The 24,448-nt window shown below is 34.0% G+C and overlaps 1 protein-coding gene across 8 annotated transcripts in view; it reads left to right on the top strand.

The window, feature by feature from the left end:
* Positions 1 to 24,448, top strand: part of LOC145278079 (uncharacterized) — a 220,741-nt gene that overhangs the window by 178,564 nt on the left and 17,729 nt on the right. For 7 of the 8 annotated variants that reach the window (XM_080130342.1, XM_080130341.1, XM_080130336.1 and 4 more), the window contains 4 exons: positions 5,851 to 5,894; positions 9,868 to 10,017; positions 10,965 to 11,109; positions 13,462 to 13,653. In XM_080130342.1, coding sequence (XP_079986468.1) covers positions 5,851 to 5,894; positions 9,868 to 10,017; positions 10,965 to 11,109; positions 13,462 to 13,653 — 531 coding nt within the window. The remainder of the gene's footprint in view (positions 1 to 5,850; positions 5,895 to 9,867; positions 10,018 to 10,964; positions 11,110 to 13,461; positions 13,654 to 24,448) is intronic. The other variant, XM_080130343.1, reaches the window with a different exon arrangement.

The raw sequence follows: 24,448 nt of genomic DNA, 5'->3' as shown, positions 1-24,448 counted from the left end.
TGATTTAGGCACAGATATAGAGTGGGGGAAATTTTTCACAGTGGATTCAGCTAGACGGGTGTTTTTCATGATTGGCGAGGGGGGACCAGAGATTGGAGTTCAGACGAGCACCTGCCATGGAAATAACGATAAAACAAGGATAGGCTCGCAACTTCTCTTCTGTGGGAGAGAGGTTGCAGGGTAGAGAAAAGGGCATCCCCCACTAAGCCACGAAGTCTATTTTGTACTCTGTCAAGGCAGGATAGGCTGTTTTTAGCAGCTCCTGCCCAGATATGGCAACAGTATTCCATCCTTGGAATCATCACAAGAACTAGACAGGCAGTCAGAGAGGCCCGTCTGGTCAGGTGAAGCCCTAACATCTACTACCAAACAAAATTACCCAGACTAGAAGGATCAACATCCAACTATGGATAAAGAACATAAGCCAAACTTATCTTCCTATGAGGAAAGATGAAAAATAAACGAAATCCTAACAAAAGTTGATGTTAGGTGCTGGCTGATGGTCAGTCAACATGTGAAGATCATTAACATGGCTGAAAACAAATTTATTTGACCACATAGATTTTGGGGTGTGCGTCGAATATTTGTGACAGATGCTTTGAGAGACTCACATATTGAGTAGTATGCTTACTTTGCGTAACTCTGACCTGTCAAGGCGATTGGGTTTCCCCCTTGACAGATCCCAATACCGTGCTCCGTGGTGGGTGAAGAGCACAGGCAATAAAAATTAAAGATAAAAACTAATGTCTGCAAACACAAACAAAAACCCAAATATCTCTATCCGATTCAAAAAATGAAACAGAAAAAGACTTTTCTAGATTCTATGTAATAGAATGTTTAGGAGAAAAAAAAATGTCAAACCATCTCCTTTTCTAATAGAAAAAAACTCTATCTAACCAAAAATTTGGACATCCAGGGCTCTATGGACAAATTTATCTTTTGTTGACCTTTGACAACTAAATATTTTCGTTTACTAGCTAAATAGAAAAGTTACTAGCCAAACCCACATGATTTTTAGAATATGACATCTTCGTTCTGTGACAAGTATGTACATCATAAAGATTTTTCTGTTTTTTCTTTTTAATAAGTGTAATTCTAAATATACAAAAAATTTTATGTTTATACTTGAAGGTGCATACATTCTAATTTCTTCAGATATTTTTTAAACAGCCTTCATTAAAAAAAGAGTATATTGTTCTATTAAACTTTTATTGTTTAAAAGATTTAACTTTGTTTGTTTTATTAAAAAAAAAAGTTAAGAGATATTTTTCACTCAGTAGTGATCTTATGGGGAGAAAAAAAAAACAGACAAAAAAAGGACAAATTATGGAAAAAAATCATAAACAACAACAATCTATGCTTCCTCAACTCAAGATCTCAAACACACCTGAACCCAACCTCTGGATCGTACTCAGCTATTGTCAGCTGACATTATGTGACCCCTCTACTGTCCTTGACTTCACTTGGAGAGTTTATGAAGATACAAATGGAAGTGATCATTTCTCCATTATAACTGAGATTACTCAATCTCTGGAAAAAGAGATTAAAAGATGGAAATTAAAAAAAAAAACAAATTGGGAAAATTCCAAAATTTATGCTCTAAACATTTCACTATAAATGAAAAAATTCAAACAGCTGAAGATTTCTCTAACAAACTAATTACAATAGCAGAAAAATGTATCCCTTTTAAAACTACCCCATACAAAAGAAACAAACCATAACTCAGCAAGAGGCCATTAAGCAATGACATAAAGCACTAAAAAATTTCAAACAGAATCCACAAAACAAAACCTAATCAACTTCAAATACCATAAAGCGTTGGTTCAAAAAACTATCAATGAAGCCAAACAAAACTCTTGGCAAAACTATGTCAATGAATTAAACTTTTCCTTAAATGAGAAATCAGTATGAAACATGCTAATAAGCATTTCTGGAAAAAAAAAAAAGAAACAAATCCCATAAAACATCTATTAGTAAATGATATATTAATAACAGAAAAAAAAACATATAGCAGACATACTAGCAAAACATTTTATTGAGAACTCAAATCAAATTAATCCAAAATTTCCAAAAAATAAAAACAAAATACAGAAAAAAAAAAATAACTCCGAAATATACAACAAACCAATCACCCTTACAGAGCTAACCAACTCAATAAAAAATCCCATAACTTAGCAGTAGGTCCTGATAAGATCCATAACGAGTTTCTAAAGCAATTACTAGAAGAATCAATAAGCATTCTAAATAGTATATGCACAAATAACCTATTCCCAAAAACATAAGAAAACATGACAATTATCTCAATACCTAAAACAGGTAAGAGGCATCTAACCCACAAAACTATAAACCTATTGCTTTAACAAGTTACCTATGTAAAACAATGGAGTGTATAGTCAACAACAGATCAATATGGCTACTTGAAACAAACAATCAAATCACAAATATTCAAACGGGATTTCGGAAAAAAAGAGGCACAATAGACCAAATAACCCGATAAGAAAGTCATAAGAGAAGCTTTCATAAAAAAACAACATATGACAGCAATGTTTTTCCACATAGAAAAAGCTTATGATGCCAGTTGGAGATATTGCATTATAAGAGATCCCTAAGACTTAGGCATGTGTTGCATTGTTTATCAAAAACTTCCCATGTACTGGAAACTTCAAAGCTCAAATGGGAACAACTCTATCAGGTACACAAAATCTAACAGTATCCTGTTCACAACAATATTTTTAATAAAAATAATATAATAAAAAACTTAACACTCACAATTGACAGTGCTCTTTATGTCGATGATTTTGTCATTAGCTACAGATCCTCCCATATCCAAACAATAGAAAGAACCTTACAATTAAATCTAAATAAAATAAATAACTGGGCTCTTAACAATGGCTTCAGTTTCTCAAAAACCAAAACTCAGTGCATTCATTTCTGTTCTTTAAGAAAAATGCATAATGATCCAGGTCTCAAACTAGAGGGAAACATAATAACAGTGATCAACCAGTACAAATTTCTCAGTCATATTCAATAAGAAATTGAATTTCATACCCCCCACATAAATTATCTCAAAAACAAAAGCAACAAAACCCTCCAACTCCTTTGAGTAGTTGCTTACACAAAGCGGGGAACTGATCAACAAATCTTTCATAAAATATACAAATACCTTATCAGATCCCAATTAGACTATGCCAGCTTTATCTATAAATCAGCCAGAAAGTCATATCTAAAAGAATTATACCTGATTCACCATAACTTAAGAAAAATTTTAGGAGCTTTCAGAGCATCTCCAATTGATAGCTTATTCATAGAAACAAATGAAACTCCACCACAATTACAAACAGAAAAACTAGCACTACAATACTATGTAAAAATCAAATCCATCCCATCTAACCCAGCATTTCCAACCTGAATTATGAAGACCTATTTGAAAGTAGAGGAAAAACAATAAAACCATTCGGACTAAGAATGAAATCTACACTAAAAGAAATTGAAATCCCCATTTCAAACATACACAACCATATAATCCCAAATGTCCCACCATGTATAATCCAAAAATCAAATGTAAATTTTATCTTAAAAGAATTTATGAAAGTAAAGACCCACCGAAGCACCTATCAAGATGAAATTCACACTATCCTCTTACAATATCCAAAATACCACCTCATATATACAAATGGATGCAAGGACAATGAAAAGATAGCTTGTGCAGCAGTATATAACATAAAAACCTTAAAAATGGCTCTACCAACAGAAATCTCAATCTTTATAGCAGAAGCATATGCAATAAAACTAGCACTTGACATTATCTCAAACAGCAATTCCCAAAAATTTATACTTTCAGATTCACTATCATTATTAACATCAGTACAAAATAAAAATTTGGAAAATCCCCTCATCGTAAAACTCCTATGCAAACTAAACAATAAATCCAACAATAAAGAAAGTCTTTTGCACTGGACCCCTAGCTACATAGGAGAAAAAGGCAATAAAAGAGCTGACAAAGCTGCTAAATCTGGTCTCAAATTAACCCCCCCCGAAAATCTTTAAATTCCAGATACAGATCTGAAACCAAAAATAAATTTCTCCAAAGTAAATGGCAACAAAAATGGAGCAACACCCAAAACAAATTATTTTAAATAAGACTCAAGATAGATAAATATATCCCTGCCCTCACAAAATCCAGGAAAGTTATCCTATCCCAGCTCTGCATAGGGCGCACAAGTCTCACACACTCCTTTATTCTGAACAAAAAATTACAACCAAAATGTAGCACATGCCAAACACCTATCACAATAAAACAGATTCTTATCGAATGTGAAACACTAAAGAACCTTAGAAAGTCTTTCTTCAAAAGTAATATGAAAGATTTATTTGAATATACTAATATAGAAAGCATCTTTAAATTCCTAGAAGAGCTAAAAATATCAGAAGATTTAAATCAAGGAAGAAAAAAAAAATCCCAACAAAAAACATAACTGACCTTAAATAACCTACGGAGGTTAATAGCTTAAAAAGAAAATATTCTTCGCCATAATAACAGTCAAATTAGCTGGAAATATTGTCTATAGTTTTTTGTAATCCAACAATATTTTTAGGGATTTAATTCTTATTTCAGTCGCGTAAATTCTTTCAAGTTGAGAACAAAATGCATCAGATTTTTTCTTTCTCCCACAATGAAACATTTGCTTATCCATCTAAGCAGCAGGAGTCCTTCATTTTCTTTTTCTCTGCAACTAACACTAAACCTCACATGCAAACAAAAGAAGAATAAAACTCGAAAAACTTGTGTCAAACAAAAAAAAAGTCTTTTTATGCTGCCATCTCAGACACCCAACACTGCCTAAATTTGCATATTTGTATTATTTTTATATTGGAAGGGTTCCAGGTTAAAGTGTTACTGCTTTTCTACCATGGTCACATGACAACTGTGAACGCTTATTACTATGCTTCTCCACACCGTCACCATATACTTACTCGTCTTTTCTCCATCAGTTAATTCTCTTAACATTTCTTTATGTATCTTCTTCTGCAAGCTGGTTCATAAATAAAGACTTGAAAACACAATAAGAAATTTTCATTTCTTTACTTTTACTGTTAATAATTGTCAATTAATAAGGCTGCAAATAAATGTAAGATAGGGGAGATAAATCAGTTTGTCATTTCACCAAGTCATAGTTTTTGTTAATTTATTTGGAACTGCAATATTTTACCTATATATTATTATGGACAAGCACCTTATCTTTTTCTTAAGCTGATCTCTTTATGTACAGTAGGTGGCTTTCTAGACCCACAAACGAAATAAGTACACAGGACATTCTCACAACTCCGACTCTCTCCTCATTCTGACATTTTTTATTTCCTGATAGTATTTTGGAAAAGTGATCATGTTTTTATGCATCCTTATTTTAAATAAATGTTTTTTGAAAATTGTTTGTTTTTATGCATTCTTTATTTCAATCAAATATTTTTTTGAAAATTGTTTGTTTTTATGCATTCTTTATTTCAATCAAATATTTTTTTGAAAATTGTTTGTTTTTATGCATTCCTTTTTCATTTCAAACAACAATAGTTTGTTTCAAATGAACTCTTACCTCTGAACATATTTGAATTTCAAAGCTATTCCGATTCACATTCCAAGCTTAATCTGACTGAGACTGCCACATCCTGCGTCCTTTTTTGTTGATATATGCAGGCTGAGAGAGATAGAACGGTTCTCCTATGAAAGTGACATGATTTTTTCACTTTGATTTTTACCCCTCTTTGCTGTCTGATGCACACACGCACATTGTTATAGCTGTTTTCGTTTGTCTTCTCAAATTTATTGCTTTTTTTTTTTGTTTTTCTTTTCAGATTCTCCAAGTTCGTTTGCAGAACGAAACAACAACACACCGAAAGTAATTTGATTGGTTTTTATATAAGATGAGATTCTTATATACAGTGTTGTCCGGGATTATTTTCATTTTTATTTTTTTTTTTATTTAACAGATCTATTTATATGCATGTCTTATACTGGAATTTTGTTTTTCTTTTGGAGAGAGGGAAGCATTTATTTTGGTTTTTTTTTTAAATTTTTATTTTTCAAATTAACCAAAGAACTTTTTTTTATTAATTATTTGGACTATCATCCTCATCTTTTAGTTGTTGTTTTTTCATGACGTTTCGACCAATTATTCTTCTGGCCTTTGTCAGGTTTCGGGCCCATGGTGCAGTGGATAGAGATGCGGAATATCTACGATTCCAGGTGAGCATTGTGCTAGAGGTAGCGGTTTCGATCCCACTCAAAGCCGGTCAGAGGATTAGTTGATCAAACCATGGTGAGTTAACAACAGCTATTGAAGGCAATTGCTGTGGATGTAGTTGGAGGATTCAACATTCCTATCCCGTCGCAGTTAACCTGACGAAGGCCAGAGAAATAATTGGTCGAAACGTCATGAAAAAAACAACTAGAAGATGAGGATAATAGTCCAAATAATTAATTAAAAAAATTATACAATTTACTCATCTCCAAAATAATTCCAAACTAATTCAAGAATATAACCAAAGGATGTTTAAATATTTAGATTTAACTATGAAAATCCAGTGTTTCTCCAGAATTCCTCCTACATTAAAAAAGAAAAAAATTTGTGGGATGTACATATTCATGATGGAAAGAAATTATTGTACACTAAAAAATCACATAAATTGAAGTTGCTTTATTTCTATAAAGAAACTCAAATTTTGTAGCTAAGCGAACAGCAACAATATCAAGATGCCATCTCGAAAAAAAAAAACGGCTGAAAACAGGGGAGAGAACTCCAAATAATTTAAACTTACAAGATTTTAGGAAGGTATTCTAAACATGGAGACCTTGGAAAACTTGAAATTTACTTAAAACATTATTATCTTTATAAAAATAAAACTACTTGATCAACTTGCATAATTCTTTTTGTCACGTGTACATACATCATACAGAGTTTTCATTATTTTGTTTTTTTTTTTCATATGGGGAGAATTCTGAAAAAGCACCAGAAATCTTATTAAATTCAATATTTAAATGAAAATACTTGAAAATTTTAATTTCGTAAACTCATAAGTTGGATAAAAGATTTGATGTTGACGGATTGTTTCCGGGTAAATCCCGTATGTTCCACGCTTGGCCACATACTCAAAATGAATGAATGAAGCCAGTCAAAACCTCTTGTCTTTCAAAATCATCAAACAAAATGTTTTCTTTAGCTATTAAAATCCTATTAAAAACAAAAATAATTCATTAATACAGTAGAAATATTTTATAGCTTTAACTAGCATTTCAGACCGGCATTGTTTGGGTGTTTGGAGGTTGAGCAAAAAAACAAAAAAAAAAGGGTTCAATTTTTTTAACTTTGACCCCTTAACATTTATTGTTTTGAGCTCAAATCAAGTTATTAAGTTAGATCCATATCCAAGGAATCTATATCTTAAATTTTCAAGTGTTTAGACCCAAAATTAACGGAGGAGTTTGGTAGAGTTCTCAAAGGTCTAATTGTTGAACTTTGACCCCTTAACAGCCAAATTTCTGGCCGAAAACAGATTACAAAGATTTTCCGAAATCTCCATACCCTGTATATCAAATTTCGAGTCTGTAGGCTGAAAATTGACAGAGTTATTGCATAGGGAAATGTACACAGACGCACACATACACACACAGACACTTTCACTTTTATAGATATATAGATTTAGTAAACTAATAATAAAATGATTTTTTAATTATTTAGAAACATAAGGCTTACATGACACTTTTTTAATAAGCCATCTCTTTATTTAATTGCCTTCTCGTGAGGGCAGTGTTAGACACAAGGTTAATGTTTTATGTGGATGGTCATGTTTCGATAAACAAAAAATTGAATACCTACATGTACAAGGCAATAGCTGAATTCTTGGAAATGAGACCACAAATGGATGGTCATGTTAAAAGGTCCATTTTCAAAGATCAAATTACCTGAAAGCATTATTCTCAACATTCTATAAACATTGATAGAGAAATTAGGTGCTTATACAGTATGGGACACATGTGAAAATCGCTTTAATAGCAGAATCCTTAGAAAATGACCTCTAGACTGTACTGTAATGGAGCCGTACATTTAATGTAAGACTAAGCTGCTCTCCTTTAACAATTACAAGAAGCCTCTCTCTGCCTGAAAATTCTTTCTTCAAACCTTGGCTTAAGATTCGCAGGAAATATGAACTGGAACAAATACATTAAGGACATTGTAAAGGCTGCTGCAAGAAAGGTGAGCCCCTTTTATCATGCTAGAAAACTATTCACACCTGAGAGTACCCTGTACTTCTAAAAGGCCACCATTCTACCATGCATGGAGTATTGTTGCTACATCGTGGCTGGTGCATTTACCACTAGTCTCCCCCTCTTGGACAGGGTCCAAAAATGGGTCTCGAATCGAATAGGTCCTGCTTTGTCAACTAGGCTCCAACCCCTGTCCCATCACCGCAACGTGCTTGTTTTACAAGTACTTTAATGGAATGTGCTCTGATGAACTCATTGCATTTTTGCCCTGTGTACATATCCCCGACAAACCTGCTAAGCAACAAAATCTCACCCCTTCACTGTTGAGGTCCCTAAATGCCAGAAAGCTTTCTACTCTAATAGCTTCTTCCCTCAAACAGCTAGACTTTGGAATTCTCTTCCTGCTACCTGTTTCCTTGATTTTACTGATATGCAGAAGTTCAAAGCAACATCTTGTTAATCTTTCTTCGGCATGATCTCATCAAAACACCTTGTTCAGGATGAAGATGAGTAAAAAAAAAAAATATATTCTTATATATCGTGAAAAAATAAATATCTTCACCAAAAATTATGAAAAATTACCAAGTAGAATTTTAATTAAAAATAAAAATCTGTTTTCGTATTTTGTTCATCTACTAATCATTATTACTTGGCTAAATGACAGACAGTTATTTCCCCTTGCTTTATGAAGTTTCCATTCTTACAATGGCTGATCAGCAAAATACAATAAAACTGATTTTTATTTTTAATTAAAATTCTACTCAGTAATTTTTCATAATTCTTAGTATAAATACCTATTGTTGTCTCAGACATAAGTATATCAAAGAGTTTTTCAAATGATTTATTCAGAACTGAGATTTTCACGCCTGCCCCATACTGCATAAGCACGAGAAGTTATAATTGAAGAAATAAATCTGATTCACATCTCCAATGTAATTACAACATACACATCAAATGTCCAAATGTGGGAGATCTTTATGCCCAACCCTGCATATCTTAATTTTTATTACAAGGTGAAACGATAAATGTCACCCTAAAGAAAACAATGCTAGAACTTCTTTTTTTTAAACTTTTATTGAAAAAATCAATTCAGGTAACTTATGTAGTAGAGCTGACATCTTTTAATGTAGCTGCCCTCAGTCTCAATCACTACAGGTCTGGAACTGGGAGCATGCCTTTTCCACAAGCACTGATGGGAGCTTGACGAATATTTGGCGGACACCGGTGACCAGACTGGCTTTGGTGTTGTGGGAGGTCATGTTCGTGATGTTCTCAACGTATGACCAAACAAAGTAGTCCAGCAGCTTCAGGTCAGGTCAGGGGGGGGGAGCAGTGAGAGATGGGTACAAAGTTGTAGAACTTCTTCTGTAGCTAAACCTGGGTCTCTTTGGACTTGTGGGCTGGTGCTGAATCCTGTTGTACACAACTGGCTAACTAGTAGATGATCTGCACCAAAAAAAAACAAAACCAGTTTTCATCAAACGGAAATGGAATCATGGCGTCTTTTCTAGGGCGATAATTTTATTGTTCCACCCTGTCTTTGTAATTTTTCTTTCTTCTTCACTGATATATTTTCTTTCTTTTTTTTTTTTTTACTTACATTAAAGAATTTTGCATCTTTTGCGTTGCTTCAAGAACAACGGAAGAACTTAGAAAATATAATTACCAAGTTTGACCAGTTGGAGAGTTGCATGCATGCGGATCTTACTCTTTGGAGGAACAAACAACCGCAAGCAATAAACACTATTTTCACACGGGTAACTAATTTGTCATTTGCTATATATATTTATATGTATACTAGCAGGCTGCCCGGCGCTGCCTGGTCATAAAATATGCATAAATATTATGTTTTAATTCATACAAAAACTGAGATATGTGCATGCGAGTATTATGTTTTATCCAAACAGTTCACTTCTTGTAAGTAAAAAATAAATGCTCGAGCTGAGATCAAAACCAAAACCTAAAGAAAATGAGTCAAGTACGATAACCATTAGACCAGCTTGATACGATCTTTAAAAAGTGTTTTCAAACTTCATGAAATGGTTAACAAACAGATAAAAATTCAATAACTCTCAAGTACCAATTTTGCAATTTAGACCCCTTAGGAGCCCTTTTTACCAGATGAAAACTGATTAAAAAGTTTTTCATGTGTCTGAATACCCTATATACTAAACCAAGTCTGTAGATCAAAAATTTGTTGAGAAGTGCCCTCTCATACATCCACATTCTCACTTTTCTAGGTATATAGAAATATATACATATATTAATCTCACTGTTTTTATCGATACTGATTGTTCATCTCAATCTATTATCATGGATTGATAAACATATCCCGGTCTCAATTATCTATATAATGCTCCCTATTCTAGGTTGAGCATATTGGGAAGTGATATACAAATTACCATTAGCATATTAAGCAATGCTCTTTGTGTAAACAAATTGAGCTTAGGTATTTGGACAATGTCAAAACATTGTTAATTCACTGCCCAACCGAATAGCGCAACAGTTAGAAGTTCCAACTGTCGCTTGGGCAGTCGGGTTTCAATCCTGGCTTGAGGTAGTTGCTTGTCTAGCCACACTGATGAGCTGTGAAACAGCGAAATAGTACTGTACGTGGATGATATATATATAAATATATATATATATATATATATACTTTTTATTGATCTGTCATCATTTACTGACATTTTCTTTCTTTCTAAAGTCTGAGGAAGGAATTACTAATGCTTCGCTGGATGCAGCTTCCCAACCAAACTTTCATCAACAACCAAATATGAATTTGGAACCAGTAGATGATGAAGATGAATCCTCATCCTCGGATGATGACAGTTACAACAACTTGATCAAATGTAAGTTCCAGACTCTGCATCATCTCTGCATCAAATTAAATTTCCCCCTTTTTGATTTTTTTCATGTCAAACACTTTCCTTCCATCATGCATTTTCAATCCTTCAAGTCTTCACATCTTACCCTCACCCTAACCCTAACCCTAACCCTGTCTTGCATTCTTTTAATATTCTCTGTTTCCTTCCTTCCCTGTTGAAATCCTAAAAATGATTGCATTGCTTCAAGAATATGGTTTCTCTCTTTTTTGTTTCGTTTTAATTCAAAGTTCTTAGAAACACTTGATCTCTGTATGAGATACATAAATATTTGAATATTCCATTAAATTTCTTTACATGTCAGACATTAAAAACATTAAATTTTTTCTTCCCAATTGACCAGTAAACTCTAAACTATTATAATGTATCTTTTTTGCGGTTTCTTGGTGTTACTGGATTCTAAGATACGAATGCATCCAGTCTGATGGAGTATCCAGCTAAGTGCTGTTTCTTGAGGTAACATCATTGTGAGGTGCACCATCCCTCCTATGAACCAGCGTATAGTTGTGCCAAGAGTATTTTGGCCACAAATACTATGTTATTTGGAATATTTGTTCAGGGTTTACTTGTAAGGTAAAGTATCGTCATGTTAAGTTGTCCTGGCAAACCTTTGATGAAGCACTTGACACATTTGTCCAAACCAAGCTTCATTTCAATATCTCTAGAGAAGTTATGTATGACCTGCAAGAGTCTGCCTAAGTCAGCATCAGTTGGCGTATAGGCTCACAACGTCTCTTCTGTGAGAAAGAGCTTGCAGAGAAGAGAAAAGGGAACCCCCCTACTAGTACTGCTACTACTACTACTGATCATCTAAATGTGTTGTGTACGTGTGTGTCAGACATAACATAAACACATACATGTAGTTCGACTACACATACATTAACTTCTCAACTGTGTTGTTGGTCTTTTGGTCCACCTGGAATTCATCTGTTCTTGGAGGGAAGCTGGAACCTGTTTAAATGAATGCATTTTAGTCCAAGACGATAGTTGGTTTTATATAGTTTTTACTCACTTTCCAGGTGTTGATCACAGAAGAATGGAAAGTGAGTAGCTTTGCTTGGGTGGTTAATTCTAGTCTCCAATTTTGAGACACGTCAGCTTCATCCCCAGTGAGGGGGAGACGACCTGTTAAACCGTCTGCTTTGCTCAATGTCAAAATTCCAACTCAACTCTATGTCCAGCCAACCTGAACACGTGACAACAACACGTCCTTCCGGTCAGCTATTTTTAGGGCTTCCAGTGCAACTTGTCCATTTTACACCTCAATATGTTTTGACAACTTTTATCAAAACATAGCTTCACATCTCATCTCTTGTTTATCGCACCAATTAGATAGATAAGTAGAACGAGATAGATAGATCAACAGAGATAAATAACAGATAATTTCTCATGTTCCACAACTACATAACAATATCTTATACATATAAGATGAATATATTGAAATCATAAAAACACTATTTTATAGAGAGAGACACTTGGACACGTTATTTTAGATGAGTGATGAAAATGTATGACAAGATGATATATCTGTTATTTACTCATTCAGAGGACAAGGATCATTCTAGATTGAAAAAGTTTTGTTTTTATCTCGATCTAGAGTGCCTCTTTTAGGGTAGCTGCATTTTCACCCACTTTAAAACCATGTGTCTAATTTTGCTTGTCTGATGGACATAGCCTCTTTTTTTAAAAATGCTTGGATGCATTTTATTGTAGATGTATTCAATTTGTGTATTTTACAATGAAAATTGATGTGCGATGGATCAACTAACAAAGCCTCTACTACTGATCAGAAAATTTAAGATAGCAATGATATTAATTTTAAGTGTAGAGCCATTCTTGTAATTAAAAATAATCCAAAAAGGGGATTGCGAAAGAAATAACTCTATCATAGAGAAAAGAAAATTATTCAATTACGAATATTAAATGTAATTTTCCCAAGCAAAATTTGTGCAGCGTTGATCCAGAAGTTTTGAATTGTAAAGAATTCCAGGTAAAAAAATGGTAGCATTATCCAGTCAGAATCAGCAGATCTTAGTACCCTAGTTCCCTTCTCATATCAAGACGAAAAGCTGTGACTGAAAAATGCAAAGAGATTCAATATATTTTATACAACGATTCTGGTACCTGATAGGGTTGTTCTTATCACCCCTGGCTATAAATATAATTGTTCTAATCTTTGTGATCATACCATGATATTATGCCAAAAAATATTGTGACACACGGCTTCATAGGAAAAAAAAAAAATATTCATGATGGAAAACAAAAAGATACAAACGCTTTGATTCTTTGCCATTCGTTTCTAATTTATTTAATTTTCAGTGTTAAAAAATGCTCAAAGTAATTCCCAAACAAGACCTGCATCGAAGCAAAATGGTAAACCCGAAGTGTATACACCAAACGGCATTTCTCGACCGGACGGTGTTTCGGACAACCAAAATCTGCTGAAGATTATTGGGGACCTTTGTAAAATCATAGAGAATGGATCAGCTTTGCCCAACAAACAAACTTCAGGTTTGGAAATAAAAATTCATTTCTTTTTCATTTCTTTTCTCCTTTTTATTTTTGTTGTAACCTTGCAGGCCTGTAATAATCAAGACAAACACAGCGCTATACTTAACTATAAAGTGAATTAAAAGTATGTACAGAAGTGCTCGTCATGATTCTGGGGCCATAACTGCCACAAATCACTACCCAATAATGTGTTAGATGTAACTATGTTTATAGAGTTTGGATAAGTCCATTATTCTACAAATAAAAATATATAAACATTGTAGGGAGACTGTTCGGATTGATCAGTGCTCCAACATTTTTATGAAAATGTTGATCGAGCCACATAGACCTTTTACAATGTTTATATAATTTTATTTTGAAAGCTTTACACTTGTATTAAGCTTTTTTTCAAAAATATTGTTTTTAGTTTATGTTAACAATGTACCTGAACTTAATTAATCAATATATATATATACATATTAATGTGTTACCTGGTCAATGCATTATTAAGGCTCAAATGCCACTCGAAGATGAGGAGATTGAAAACTCTTGTGGCCTTGCAAATATATATTAGCAAAAGTATCTTACCCAATAAATGTAACTAAATTTATAGTTTCTAGTTTAAGTCTGTTATTTTTTAAATAGGTATATTAGCTTACCTCATAACAAAAGCCGATTCAGCATCTCTAATAAGTAGTGATTTATCAGTAAAAAATATATATTTTTTTTATTGGTTAACCGAAAAGCGTTTTATTATTATAAACTTAACCTTGTAATAGGTCCAATAAAATCCCTTTCAAACTTGGTAAACATTTGGAGATTTGATGTTTAGTAGAGGAAGCCCATCTTTTTTGCAATTGTTTGGTGTTTTGCAAACAAGTGATAATCAAGATAAACACACTGGTGTAATTACAAAAAGTATGTTACAGAAGTATACATCATGATTCTGGGGCCATAACTGCCACAAATCACTTCCAAATAACATAAAATGTAACTATATTTGTTTCTAGGTAAGTCCATTATTCCACAAATACATATATCAGCTTACCCCCATAACAGTTTTTCAATTTTGTGATTTTTAAAGATGCTTACGTAAAAATAACTCCCTCTGCCATGAAAACCCAAGAATGAACTAGAAACTTTTAGATGTGTTTGGTTAAATAATTCTGCAAATAATTTAATTTCTTCAGTTATACCACCTTGTCTCCATATTACTGTTTATCTATAGTAACATAACAATATTGTTTCATATTGCGACTAACACGTCTGCAAGATTATGTTATTGCTGCATATTTAGTCACATACTCTTGAGATGTTTACCTTTTAAAAAAACTTATAAACTTACATGGTTCATGTAATCAACACGGTCTGTCATTCCTTCTCATTTCGAAGATTATCTATTCACAATTATATTCATAGTCACCAGGTGCAAAACACCCACAGTGCATTGCTTGCCGAATAGCCATTTGCAAGAGGTCAAAGCATCTGGGTTTTTGCAGGTTTCAGTCATTTGCATATATGGACACCAACCCATTTGAAAAGGTAAAATGCGATTACAGAGGTAGAAGAAAACTTAACTATAACTTGATGGACAAGTCAGGCATAGATTGAAGTTTATTTGTACCAAAAATCGCAAATATTATGAAAGATGTGTTTCGTTATGGTGCTGAAACCCCAAGAATGAACTAGAAACTTTTAGATGCGTTTGGTTAAATAATTCCACCAATAATTTTAATTTCTTCAGTCATACCACCTTGTCTCCATATTACTGTTTATCCATTATTTGACCATTTTTAAGTCTAAATAGCACCTAAGTTTGTATAATCACTCATATTGTAGTCACACAATTCTAGGTTCATGTCCATGTGCAGCAATTGTTTCCTTGCAGCAGGTGCATGCTAATCGTGGACACTTTTTCCTCAGTCCCTTTGTATTGTCACCCCAGAATTGTGAATTTTATTAAAGATTCTGTAGGTTGTAAAAGCCATTACATTCAATGCAAACCATCTGCTGAATACTCTACATATTATTGGACTAGCGGGGCTACTCGGCGTTGCCCCGGTGTTTCGAGATGTGTGTGCTCTTAAATAAAAAAAAACAAAGGGGGAGGGGTAAAAAATGTTTTGGTAATTATGTAGAATCAAACCTGAAGCCCTGAGGTGGAGTTGAAAAATAAAATGTGAAAAAAACATGACACGTTAACCGATAGGCCAGCAAGAATGAGTTACTGAAAGAAGTTTAAATTTATTTAATTAAGAAGAAAATTGGCAGGTGCCTGCACTACATGTTGTCAAGTGGAAGTCGTAGAGTTAACATTTTGTGCAAGCGTTACGATGACCACGTAAGCAATAGCTATTCAGCAGTTAACATTTTCTGCGGGACAGTCTTTAATGAGGTCAATAACTCGGTTTGTTTGTTTTTACCCAACTTTGGGGGAAAACAACTCCTCGTTTATTAGGGAAGTGTCCAGACGAAAGCAATTGTTTGATATGACACTAAAAAAAAACGACATTGACCAAACGTTTACATTGCTTTCTGGAGACCATTGAGAAGTGCCGATTCGAATCTAGTTTCGCTTTTTTTTATACTGAAAAGCGAAAGATACATGCAACGATCTAAAATTCGGGAAAAAATAGCGCGTGAAAGTCAGGCAAATTAAATACACACCCGACTCTCATTCGTAACTCTTAGATATTATCACTTAGACAGCATATAAAAAGTTTTAAGAAGGAATGAGCCAACCAAGAAGTCCAGCGAAAAAAGCCTTTTGCAGACATACACAAAAAGCGGACATACATACACACATTTTCGCTTTTATATATATAGACTAGCGAGAGGTACCTGACGTTTCCCGGGTGTTTGGAGGTGTGTGTGGTTTTGGGTAAATCAAAACTCCGGGGGGGGGGGGTAAAATAAAAAAAATTGTTTTGGTAGGTAAGTATGAGGATCGAACCCAAACCGTTGAGGCAAAGTTGTAAATTAAAGTGTGAAAAAAAAAAGTGCGATGGTTTTAATCATTGGGCCAGCGAAATGCTAACAGAAAGACGTTTGAATTTATTTAATTACTTGGATTTGGCAGGTGCACGTTTTAATGACTTAATGAGGTCAACTTTTGACTGCGAGGTAGCATTTCATTTAGTGCGGGAATGCGTTTTTTTTTTTTTAATTTTTTTCCCCAAGATGTTGGGGGTAGGGGGAAACATTATAGGAAAAGGCCTAACCTACATGCGGCGAGCGAAAACTGTTGAATATTTATCTTCCCGAAGTCGAACAAATTAAATAGACAGGCGAGCTCCATTGTTAAATCTGAGATATTGCGATTTACATGTGATAGGCGACCGACTGCTTCTCTGAAAAAAGCCTTTCTTGGACATACACAGAAAGCGAACATACATTTTCGCTTTTATATATATAGACTAGCGAGGGGTACCCAGCGTTGCCCGGGTGTTTGGAGGTGTGTGTGGTTTTGGGTAAATCAAAACTCTGGGGGGGGGGGTAAAATAAAAAAAAAATGTTTTGGTAGGTAAGTATGAGGATCGAACCTGAACCGTTGAGGCAAAGTTGGAAATTAAAGTGTGAAAAAAAAAAGAGTGTGACGGTTTTAACCATTGGGCCACCACGAGATGCTAACGGAAACATGTTTGAATTTATTTAATTACTTGGATTTTGCAGGTGCAGATTTTAATGACTGAATGAGGTCAAGTTTGACTGCGGGATAGTATTTCATTTACTGCGGGCACGCTTTTTTTTATTTTTATTTTCCCAAGATGTTATAGGAAAAAGACTAACCCACATGCGGCAAGCGACAAATGATGAATATTTATCTTCCCGAAGTCAAACAAATTAAATAGATAGGCGAGCTCCGTTGTTAACTCCGAGATATTACGATTTATATGTGATATAAAAAGTTTTAAGAAGTTGTGAACCGACTGATCGCTTCTCTGAAAAAAGCCTTTTGTAGACATACAGAAAAAGCGAACACACATACACACATTTTTGCTTTTATATTTATAGATGACACTGTTTCAGCCTATAAACCTTTCCCAACCTGGACAAAATCTTCCCCAACCGTCAAAGAATCCTTCCACTGATTCATTTCACTTTTACTCCGCTCTTTTTAAATGACCCAATTCTATTTTTACGTGTGATTTTATTCCATTTCGCTGCCTGTCACTTCTTTTGCATGTTTTCTTTTTACATTTATTTTAAATCCGAAGGTGGAATTGTTTGAAGTATGTGACAAAATACATGCACCACCACAACCACCACCCAAAAAATGTGAAAATACCTGTTAAATAAAACACTGTTGTTTGCAAGGTACAACAAACATCATCTCTTATTTCTAGGATGTGCTTCATGCAGCATTTCATTCTTGATCTTCAAAAATCAAGAGCTCTTATTTTTGTATATTTTTTATTTCCATTCCTATTTTTCATTTTCTTTATTTCTTTTTTTTTCATTCATATTTTTCTTTTTTCCTTTCTTTTTTTAATTTTCCTTTTTCATTCATTTTTTTTTTTTTCATTTTTTCATTTACTTTTCTTAATTTCTATTTTTCATTCGGATGTTTTTTTCTTTTCTTTCGTTCTTTTTCTTTTCATTTCTTTTTTTAAATTTCTTAAAAAAAAATATTTTTTTCATTTTCAAAATTGTTTTTATGAATTATATAACCTTTTTTTTTTCAACAGATTTTTTTTTTTATTATTCAGCCATCAGGCTAGGATCAAGGTGTAGTATTTGTTCTGTTTTGGTCAAAGGAGGGGGTAGGATTCTTCTTGACTAAAGAAATTTTTTATTTTTGTCTCAATCCAGAGTACCCATTTTTGGAAAGCTATTTTATTTAACCTTCATAAAGAGGCAAATAAGGATTTTATTTTTATTTTATTTTATCATCATCATCATCATCATCATCATTTCTACTATGTTTCTTGATGTATTCATTTATATTTGATGAATTTTTTCCTCATATTTAAATACTAGACTGGGTGCCCAGGTGTTTGGAATTGTGTGTTGAGCAAAAAAAAGAAGTGGTAGTAGGCAGGCAGGCTCGAACTCATACCGCAAAGGAGGAAAAGAATGTGGAAAAAAAGTGACATCTTTGCTGTTGCACCCATTGCCAAGCCGGAAGTGACAAATTAAGGCTAGTCAATCGAAAAGAGGGGATGACTTTCGAAAATATTGGCGAAAAAAGCGACCCCTCTCTGTAGAAAAGTGCCCAGTTGAGGGTGAAGGAATTAATGTTTTTAGCCAATTTTTCAATATTTGTTGTCCGAAGGGTCAAGCTTCAAAACGATATCGATCTCATGAAAATCCGTCACCTCTGTCAAAATTTTAGGCAGACATACATATATTTAAACAGACAGTTGAGATTTATATCATAGACTGGGGGGGGGGGGTTACCTGGAATTGCCCGGGTGTTTAGAGGTGTGTGTGTGGGGGGGGGGGGTAAAATCAAAACAAAGCGAAGTAATAACCCTGTTGAAATATAAAAAATACAATGCTAAAACTTCTGCAAAACAAAAAAACAGCGAACGTGATGGGAAAAAAAAGTAAAAAAACGAATGCGATGCAATACAAATGGTCCGGCGTTGCCCGGGTGTTTGAAAAAAAAAATGAGGAGGGAGGTAGGCTCGAACCCGAATCCTTGAGGCGAAAGCGAAAAAAAAAAGCTAAAAAGTGAATTGACAGATTTAATGAGGTCAATCCTGCAGTTAGGTTTGCCTGCAAGGCTGTTGTTTCCCCAAGATGTTGGGTTGGGGAGAAAACCAGCTCCCCATAAAAAATGGAGGTGTCCAAATGTTGTGATGGCACCCACTCATTTACATACGTGGATAATATTATACATAAATAGCAAGACTCGGTTAGTCTGAGTGTGTGTTAACCAGAAGCCACCGAAGGCCGAGCCGAGAGCAGATATGTTCTCCAGCCAAGACTCTCTTACTTGACAACCATTATGTAAATATACTGTAAATATACTTTTCCTAATACACTTCTTACTTTGTTTGTTGAGTCTTCATTTGTATTGCCTTATACGTTATTTGGTTCAACCTGCAAACATAACAGTTGGCGACGAAGATGAACGTCAAATATAATAGTTGGCGACGAGGATGAACGTCAAATATAACAGTTTGGCGAAGAAATGGAAAGAACTCACTAAAAAAAAAAAGTACAACGCAACGGTTGACCTTTTTAAGGAATACACATTTTGACGAACGAAATAGTCATAAAAACGGATTTCACGCTAAAGAGAAGTTCGACTCAAGCAGAAAAAATTAGTAATTCAGCGAACATTGGAGAGCGGTAAAATATTTTCCTCGCGGAAGTACAACACTAAAAGAAAGAAACAGTTGTTTCCTAAGTTCCAAGAACAAAAACTGCATTCAGGTTAAAAAAAAAAAAAAGTAACCTCAATTAATTGCAGTCACAAAGAAAAAAAAGAAAAAAAAACTTGAACGTGGCAAAAGCGACAATTTATGCCGTTTCTCTTGGAATCCATCTTGAGAGAAAAAACAACAAACTGTAAAAGTGAATTTTTGTTTTGTTGTAAAACGACAAACAGATTCGTATGACTAAATTACGAAGAGCAAATGTACAAGAAAATAACATACAAAAAAAAAAGTTCACCAGTGGATTTCCTAATTGCTGTTCTCCGTTAGCAAAGCATCAACTAAATACTTTTTAGTAAACCAAATTTTTTTTTTCTCTTCGGTATTAAAAAATACCACAGTTAAACTAAAATCAAGGAAAGAATTTTTTTTTAAACTGAAGTTGTCACTGAATAACGGATATAAGACACTAAAACGTCACGTAAGAAAAAAAAAACAAAAGAAAGAATTAAATGTAGTCCATACATTTTATTTTTTTCAATTGTGACTCGAGTTGAAAAACATTTTGTTTTGTGGAAAGAGTTGTACTTAAGTTCTGCTGTTACTTATTAGGAAGTGCCTAAAACGGAAAAGTCAGTCGTATTTGGTGGTTTCAGTAAAAGCCTCAGTTTTTTTATTTTGGGGTTGGATGAGCTTGACTTGCTAGCCAAGTTAGAAAATATTATTCGAGCAGCGATATTATTATTTATTGAAAACAGGAACTCTGAACAATTTTTGTTGTAACACAAGCCATTTTATATTTTAGCATACACTAAAAAAAAAAAAAAAAAGGAAGATTTATCTAGAATGTTAATGCAATTTTTGCAGGCGCAACAACAGGCACAAGCCGAACGAGATGAACGAAGAGATGAGAAATTATTGAAATGGCAACTGGAACAAGAAGAAAGGCAGAATAAATTACAATTTGAATATGAAGAAAGGCAAAATGAACGTTTTGCTAAAACACTGGAACTACTAAAGAATAATCGAGAAAATGTCGACAGTGCTAATTTCTCCCATACAACTATTTTTAATAGTATGGACACATTTAATTATGTGCCAGAGGAAGAAAAGAATTTTGAAACATACTATACAAGATACGAGGATGTCTTTCAACTGGACTGCAAAAGTTGGCCAAATAGCCAAAAAGTGAGCCTCTTACTCAGAAAGTTGGGTGTAGCAGAACACAGTAAATTTGTAGATTACATATTACCTAAAAAAAACTACGGAATTAGATTTCATGGAAGCTGTAAAATTACTAAAAGAATTATTTTATCCGAATATATCTCTTTTTCATTTTCATAAAAGATGGTTGTGTATGAATCTAAGGAAGATGGACAACCAAGATTATTTGGCATACGCATCAGTTGTCAATAAAACTGTGATAATTTTAAGCTAGCGGAACTAACAGTAGAAGATTTCAAATGCCTAATCTTCACACAAGGGTTAGTTTCCACGAAAAATGCAGAAATACGCAGACTAGTGTTGTCCAAGCTCGAATCTGAGCAAGATTTAACACTTCAGAAATTAGCAGAGGATTGTGAAAGGGCCATTACACTAAAAAAGGATTAAAAAAAGATAGAAGAATCCAGAGTGGCATATGTAAGAAAGGTTAGAAAACCATACACACCAATCAAGAACTATACAAATAAAAGCAGTCAAAATGGAACGAGATATTCCAAATATAATAATTATAGTAAAGAATATAACAAGTCTCTCCCTAGATATAACCATAAGAGATGTGCAGAAAGACATGGGAATCAGATTACCCTTATAAGAAGAAAAAACGCTACATTTGCAAGAAAGTCGGACACAAAAGCGATTGTTGCAAATATATAGGATAACACCGCACCTGTCAAACATATCACCAGCTGATTTAATGTTTGCCAGAAAGGTGAAATCGGCGTTTGATAAACTATTGCCAAGACAGGTAATTGTCCGAAACACAACACACATGATAAGAAAGAAATATAACTCGGGAGATCGAGTATATTTCAAGTGCTACAGGAATAACACCTCTTACTGGGAATGTGGAGTAGTGAATAAACGCATTGGTGATTGTACATACATGATTAAAGGTCCACAAAATATACATAAAAGGCACCTGAACCAAATAAAAAAACGCCACATTCAAGATGGTGATTATACAACAGCAGTCGAAGAGGAGGAAACCATGGACATCATATACGAATCCTTTCATTTGGAACCGCCTCAATATACACTTGAGCCCCGAAGATCAGGTAGAAAAAGAAAGTTTAATGAACCATTAATGTTAAATCCCAAGAGAAAAAGATATTGAAATCTGTGTGACTTCAAATCTTGAGAGGAGGGTGTCGTGGTGGCACCCCCTCATTTACATATGTGGATAATATTACACATAAATAGCAAGACTCGGTTAGTCTGAGTGTGTGTTAACCAGAAGCCACCGAAGGCCGAGCCGAGAGCAGATATGTTCTCGAGCCAAGACTCTCTTACCTGACAACCATTATGTAAATATACTGTAAATATACTTTTCCTAATACACTTCTTATTGATCTACCTTTGTTTGTTGAGTCTTCATTTGTATTGCCTTATACGTTATTTGTTTCAACCTGCAAACATAACGGTTGGCAACGAAGATGAACGTCAAACATAACACCAAATGAAAGCAATTGTCTGATATGATGGTTTTCACCGCATTGATCAAAGCTGATTTGCTTTCTGGATGCCTCCGGCGCGAAACCCTAGAACACACATCATTTCAATTTAGATTCACTTTATTTATACTAAAAAGCCAAACACACGACAGAACGGAATCGCGCAAATTTGGTAAAAGTCGATCAAAATAAATCTAGACACAATGTCCCTTTGAAAATTGTAGATATTATGATCTAGGGGGTATATAAAAAGTTCTAAGAAATAATACCCTCCCCCCCCCCGGAGAAACTCCCCCCCCCCTCAAAAAAAGCCTTTGCCGGCTATACAAAAAATGTGCACACACATTTTGCCTTTTATATATATATATATATAGACTAGACAGAAGCCATTATAAACAAGAACAATTCCATTTCAATTTCTGCGGATTTGCTCTTGTTTACAATGGCATCCATATGCAAGATTAAATTAGAGTTGAACACACATCTGAAGAAGGGAAATGTTCCCAAAATATTATCTGAAACTTACATCAAACCACACTGACTCTAGTAAGAAAATAATGCAATGTTATAAAAATATTTAAAAAATATGTACATATCTATTTTATTAATAAAAAGATGAAATCTGCATAACTCATTCTTCCATATCTTATATCTTAATTTGTTTCCGGTTGTGTCTATCTTTTACATCTGCATTGTATTGCCTTCTATTAATTAGCTTTATGTACACACTAAACAATGTTCCAAGCAAACTACATTAATCTTTTATAAATATAAATGTTGATGAAAACAATAGTCCAAAGAAAAAAAACTGTCTTTATTTACACATTTTGGTCCATTGTTTCTTATATTCATTATGTTTCAATCATTCTACTCTTCAGCCTCCATCCCATACTTTTTATCGTAATTGGGAATCTGTAACAGAATATTTTATTTAATCCATTTCAGTTATGTGAATGCTCAGCTCATAAATATCATCAAATATTTTCATCCTTATTTCACTTATTATTATAATGGAGATTATGTGTCTGTAACTGAAATTATGCAACTACAGTCCTTCATCTTCTTTTGTATGGAAATCTCTCCAGACAAGGCATAAAGCCACTTGATGTAAGGCTATTTGATGTAAAGAGCTTAAAAAAAAGAGGGAATTTTACTGCTTGTCTGGTTATTTGAAGGTATTTACATTGAGGGAGCATAAAATACTTGTAAAATCAGCACAGAGATGTAACATTGCATCGATGAGGCAGGGGTTGGAGCTTAGTTGATAATACGGGACCTATTAGATTGGAAAATCTTTTTCCGGACCATGTTTAAGAGGGAGAGACTAGTGGCAGATGCACAAGTCCAAATCATGCATGATGTAATGGTGGCTTTGTAGCGGTACAGGATATTATCAGGTAGAGGAAGCCCACCTCTCTTGCAGCAACCTTGGCACTGTCTTCAATGTATTTGTTCCGATTCATGTTGCTTGTAAATGTTAAACTGAGGAGTTTGAACAATGTGCTTTCAGGTAGCATATTTTTAGTCATAGCTATCAATGGTTGAGACGGTTTCTTGTAATTTTTAAAGGAAAGAAGCTTAGTCTTAGTAGCATTAAATGTTACTATACATTTGTTTCCCATTCCACTCTGATTCAAGTGGTGTCCTGCTTGGTATACGCCTTGATGGTTATGGCTCTCCATCTATTTCTCTTTCTCGAGGCATTCATGAATTCATTGTTGCTCATCATTTTTGATGTTGCCCAGGTGTTCACACTGTCAACGTATGTTTTTCATTGTCATCCTCTGCTTCTTTTATTCAAATTTTTCCCCCATT

Source organism: Euprymna scolopes, chromosome 6 (genome assembly GCF_053919585.1).
Source record: "Euprymna scolopes isolate OS-2025 chromosome 6, ASM5391958v1, whole genome shotgun sequence".
NCBI lineage: Eukaryota > Metazoa > Mollusca > Cephalopoda > Sepiida > Sepiolidae > Euprymna > Euprymna scolopes.
Note: the sequence above shows the minus strand (reverse complement) of the source record. Positions and strands in the feature narration are given on the sequence as shown.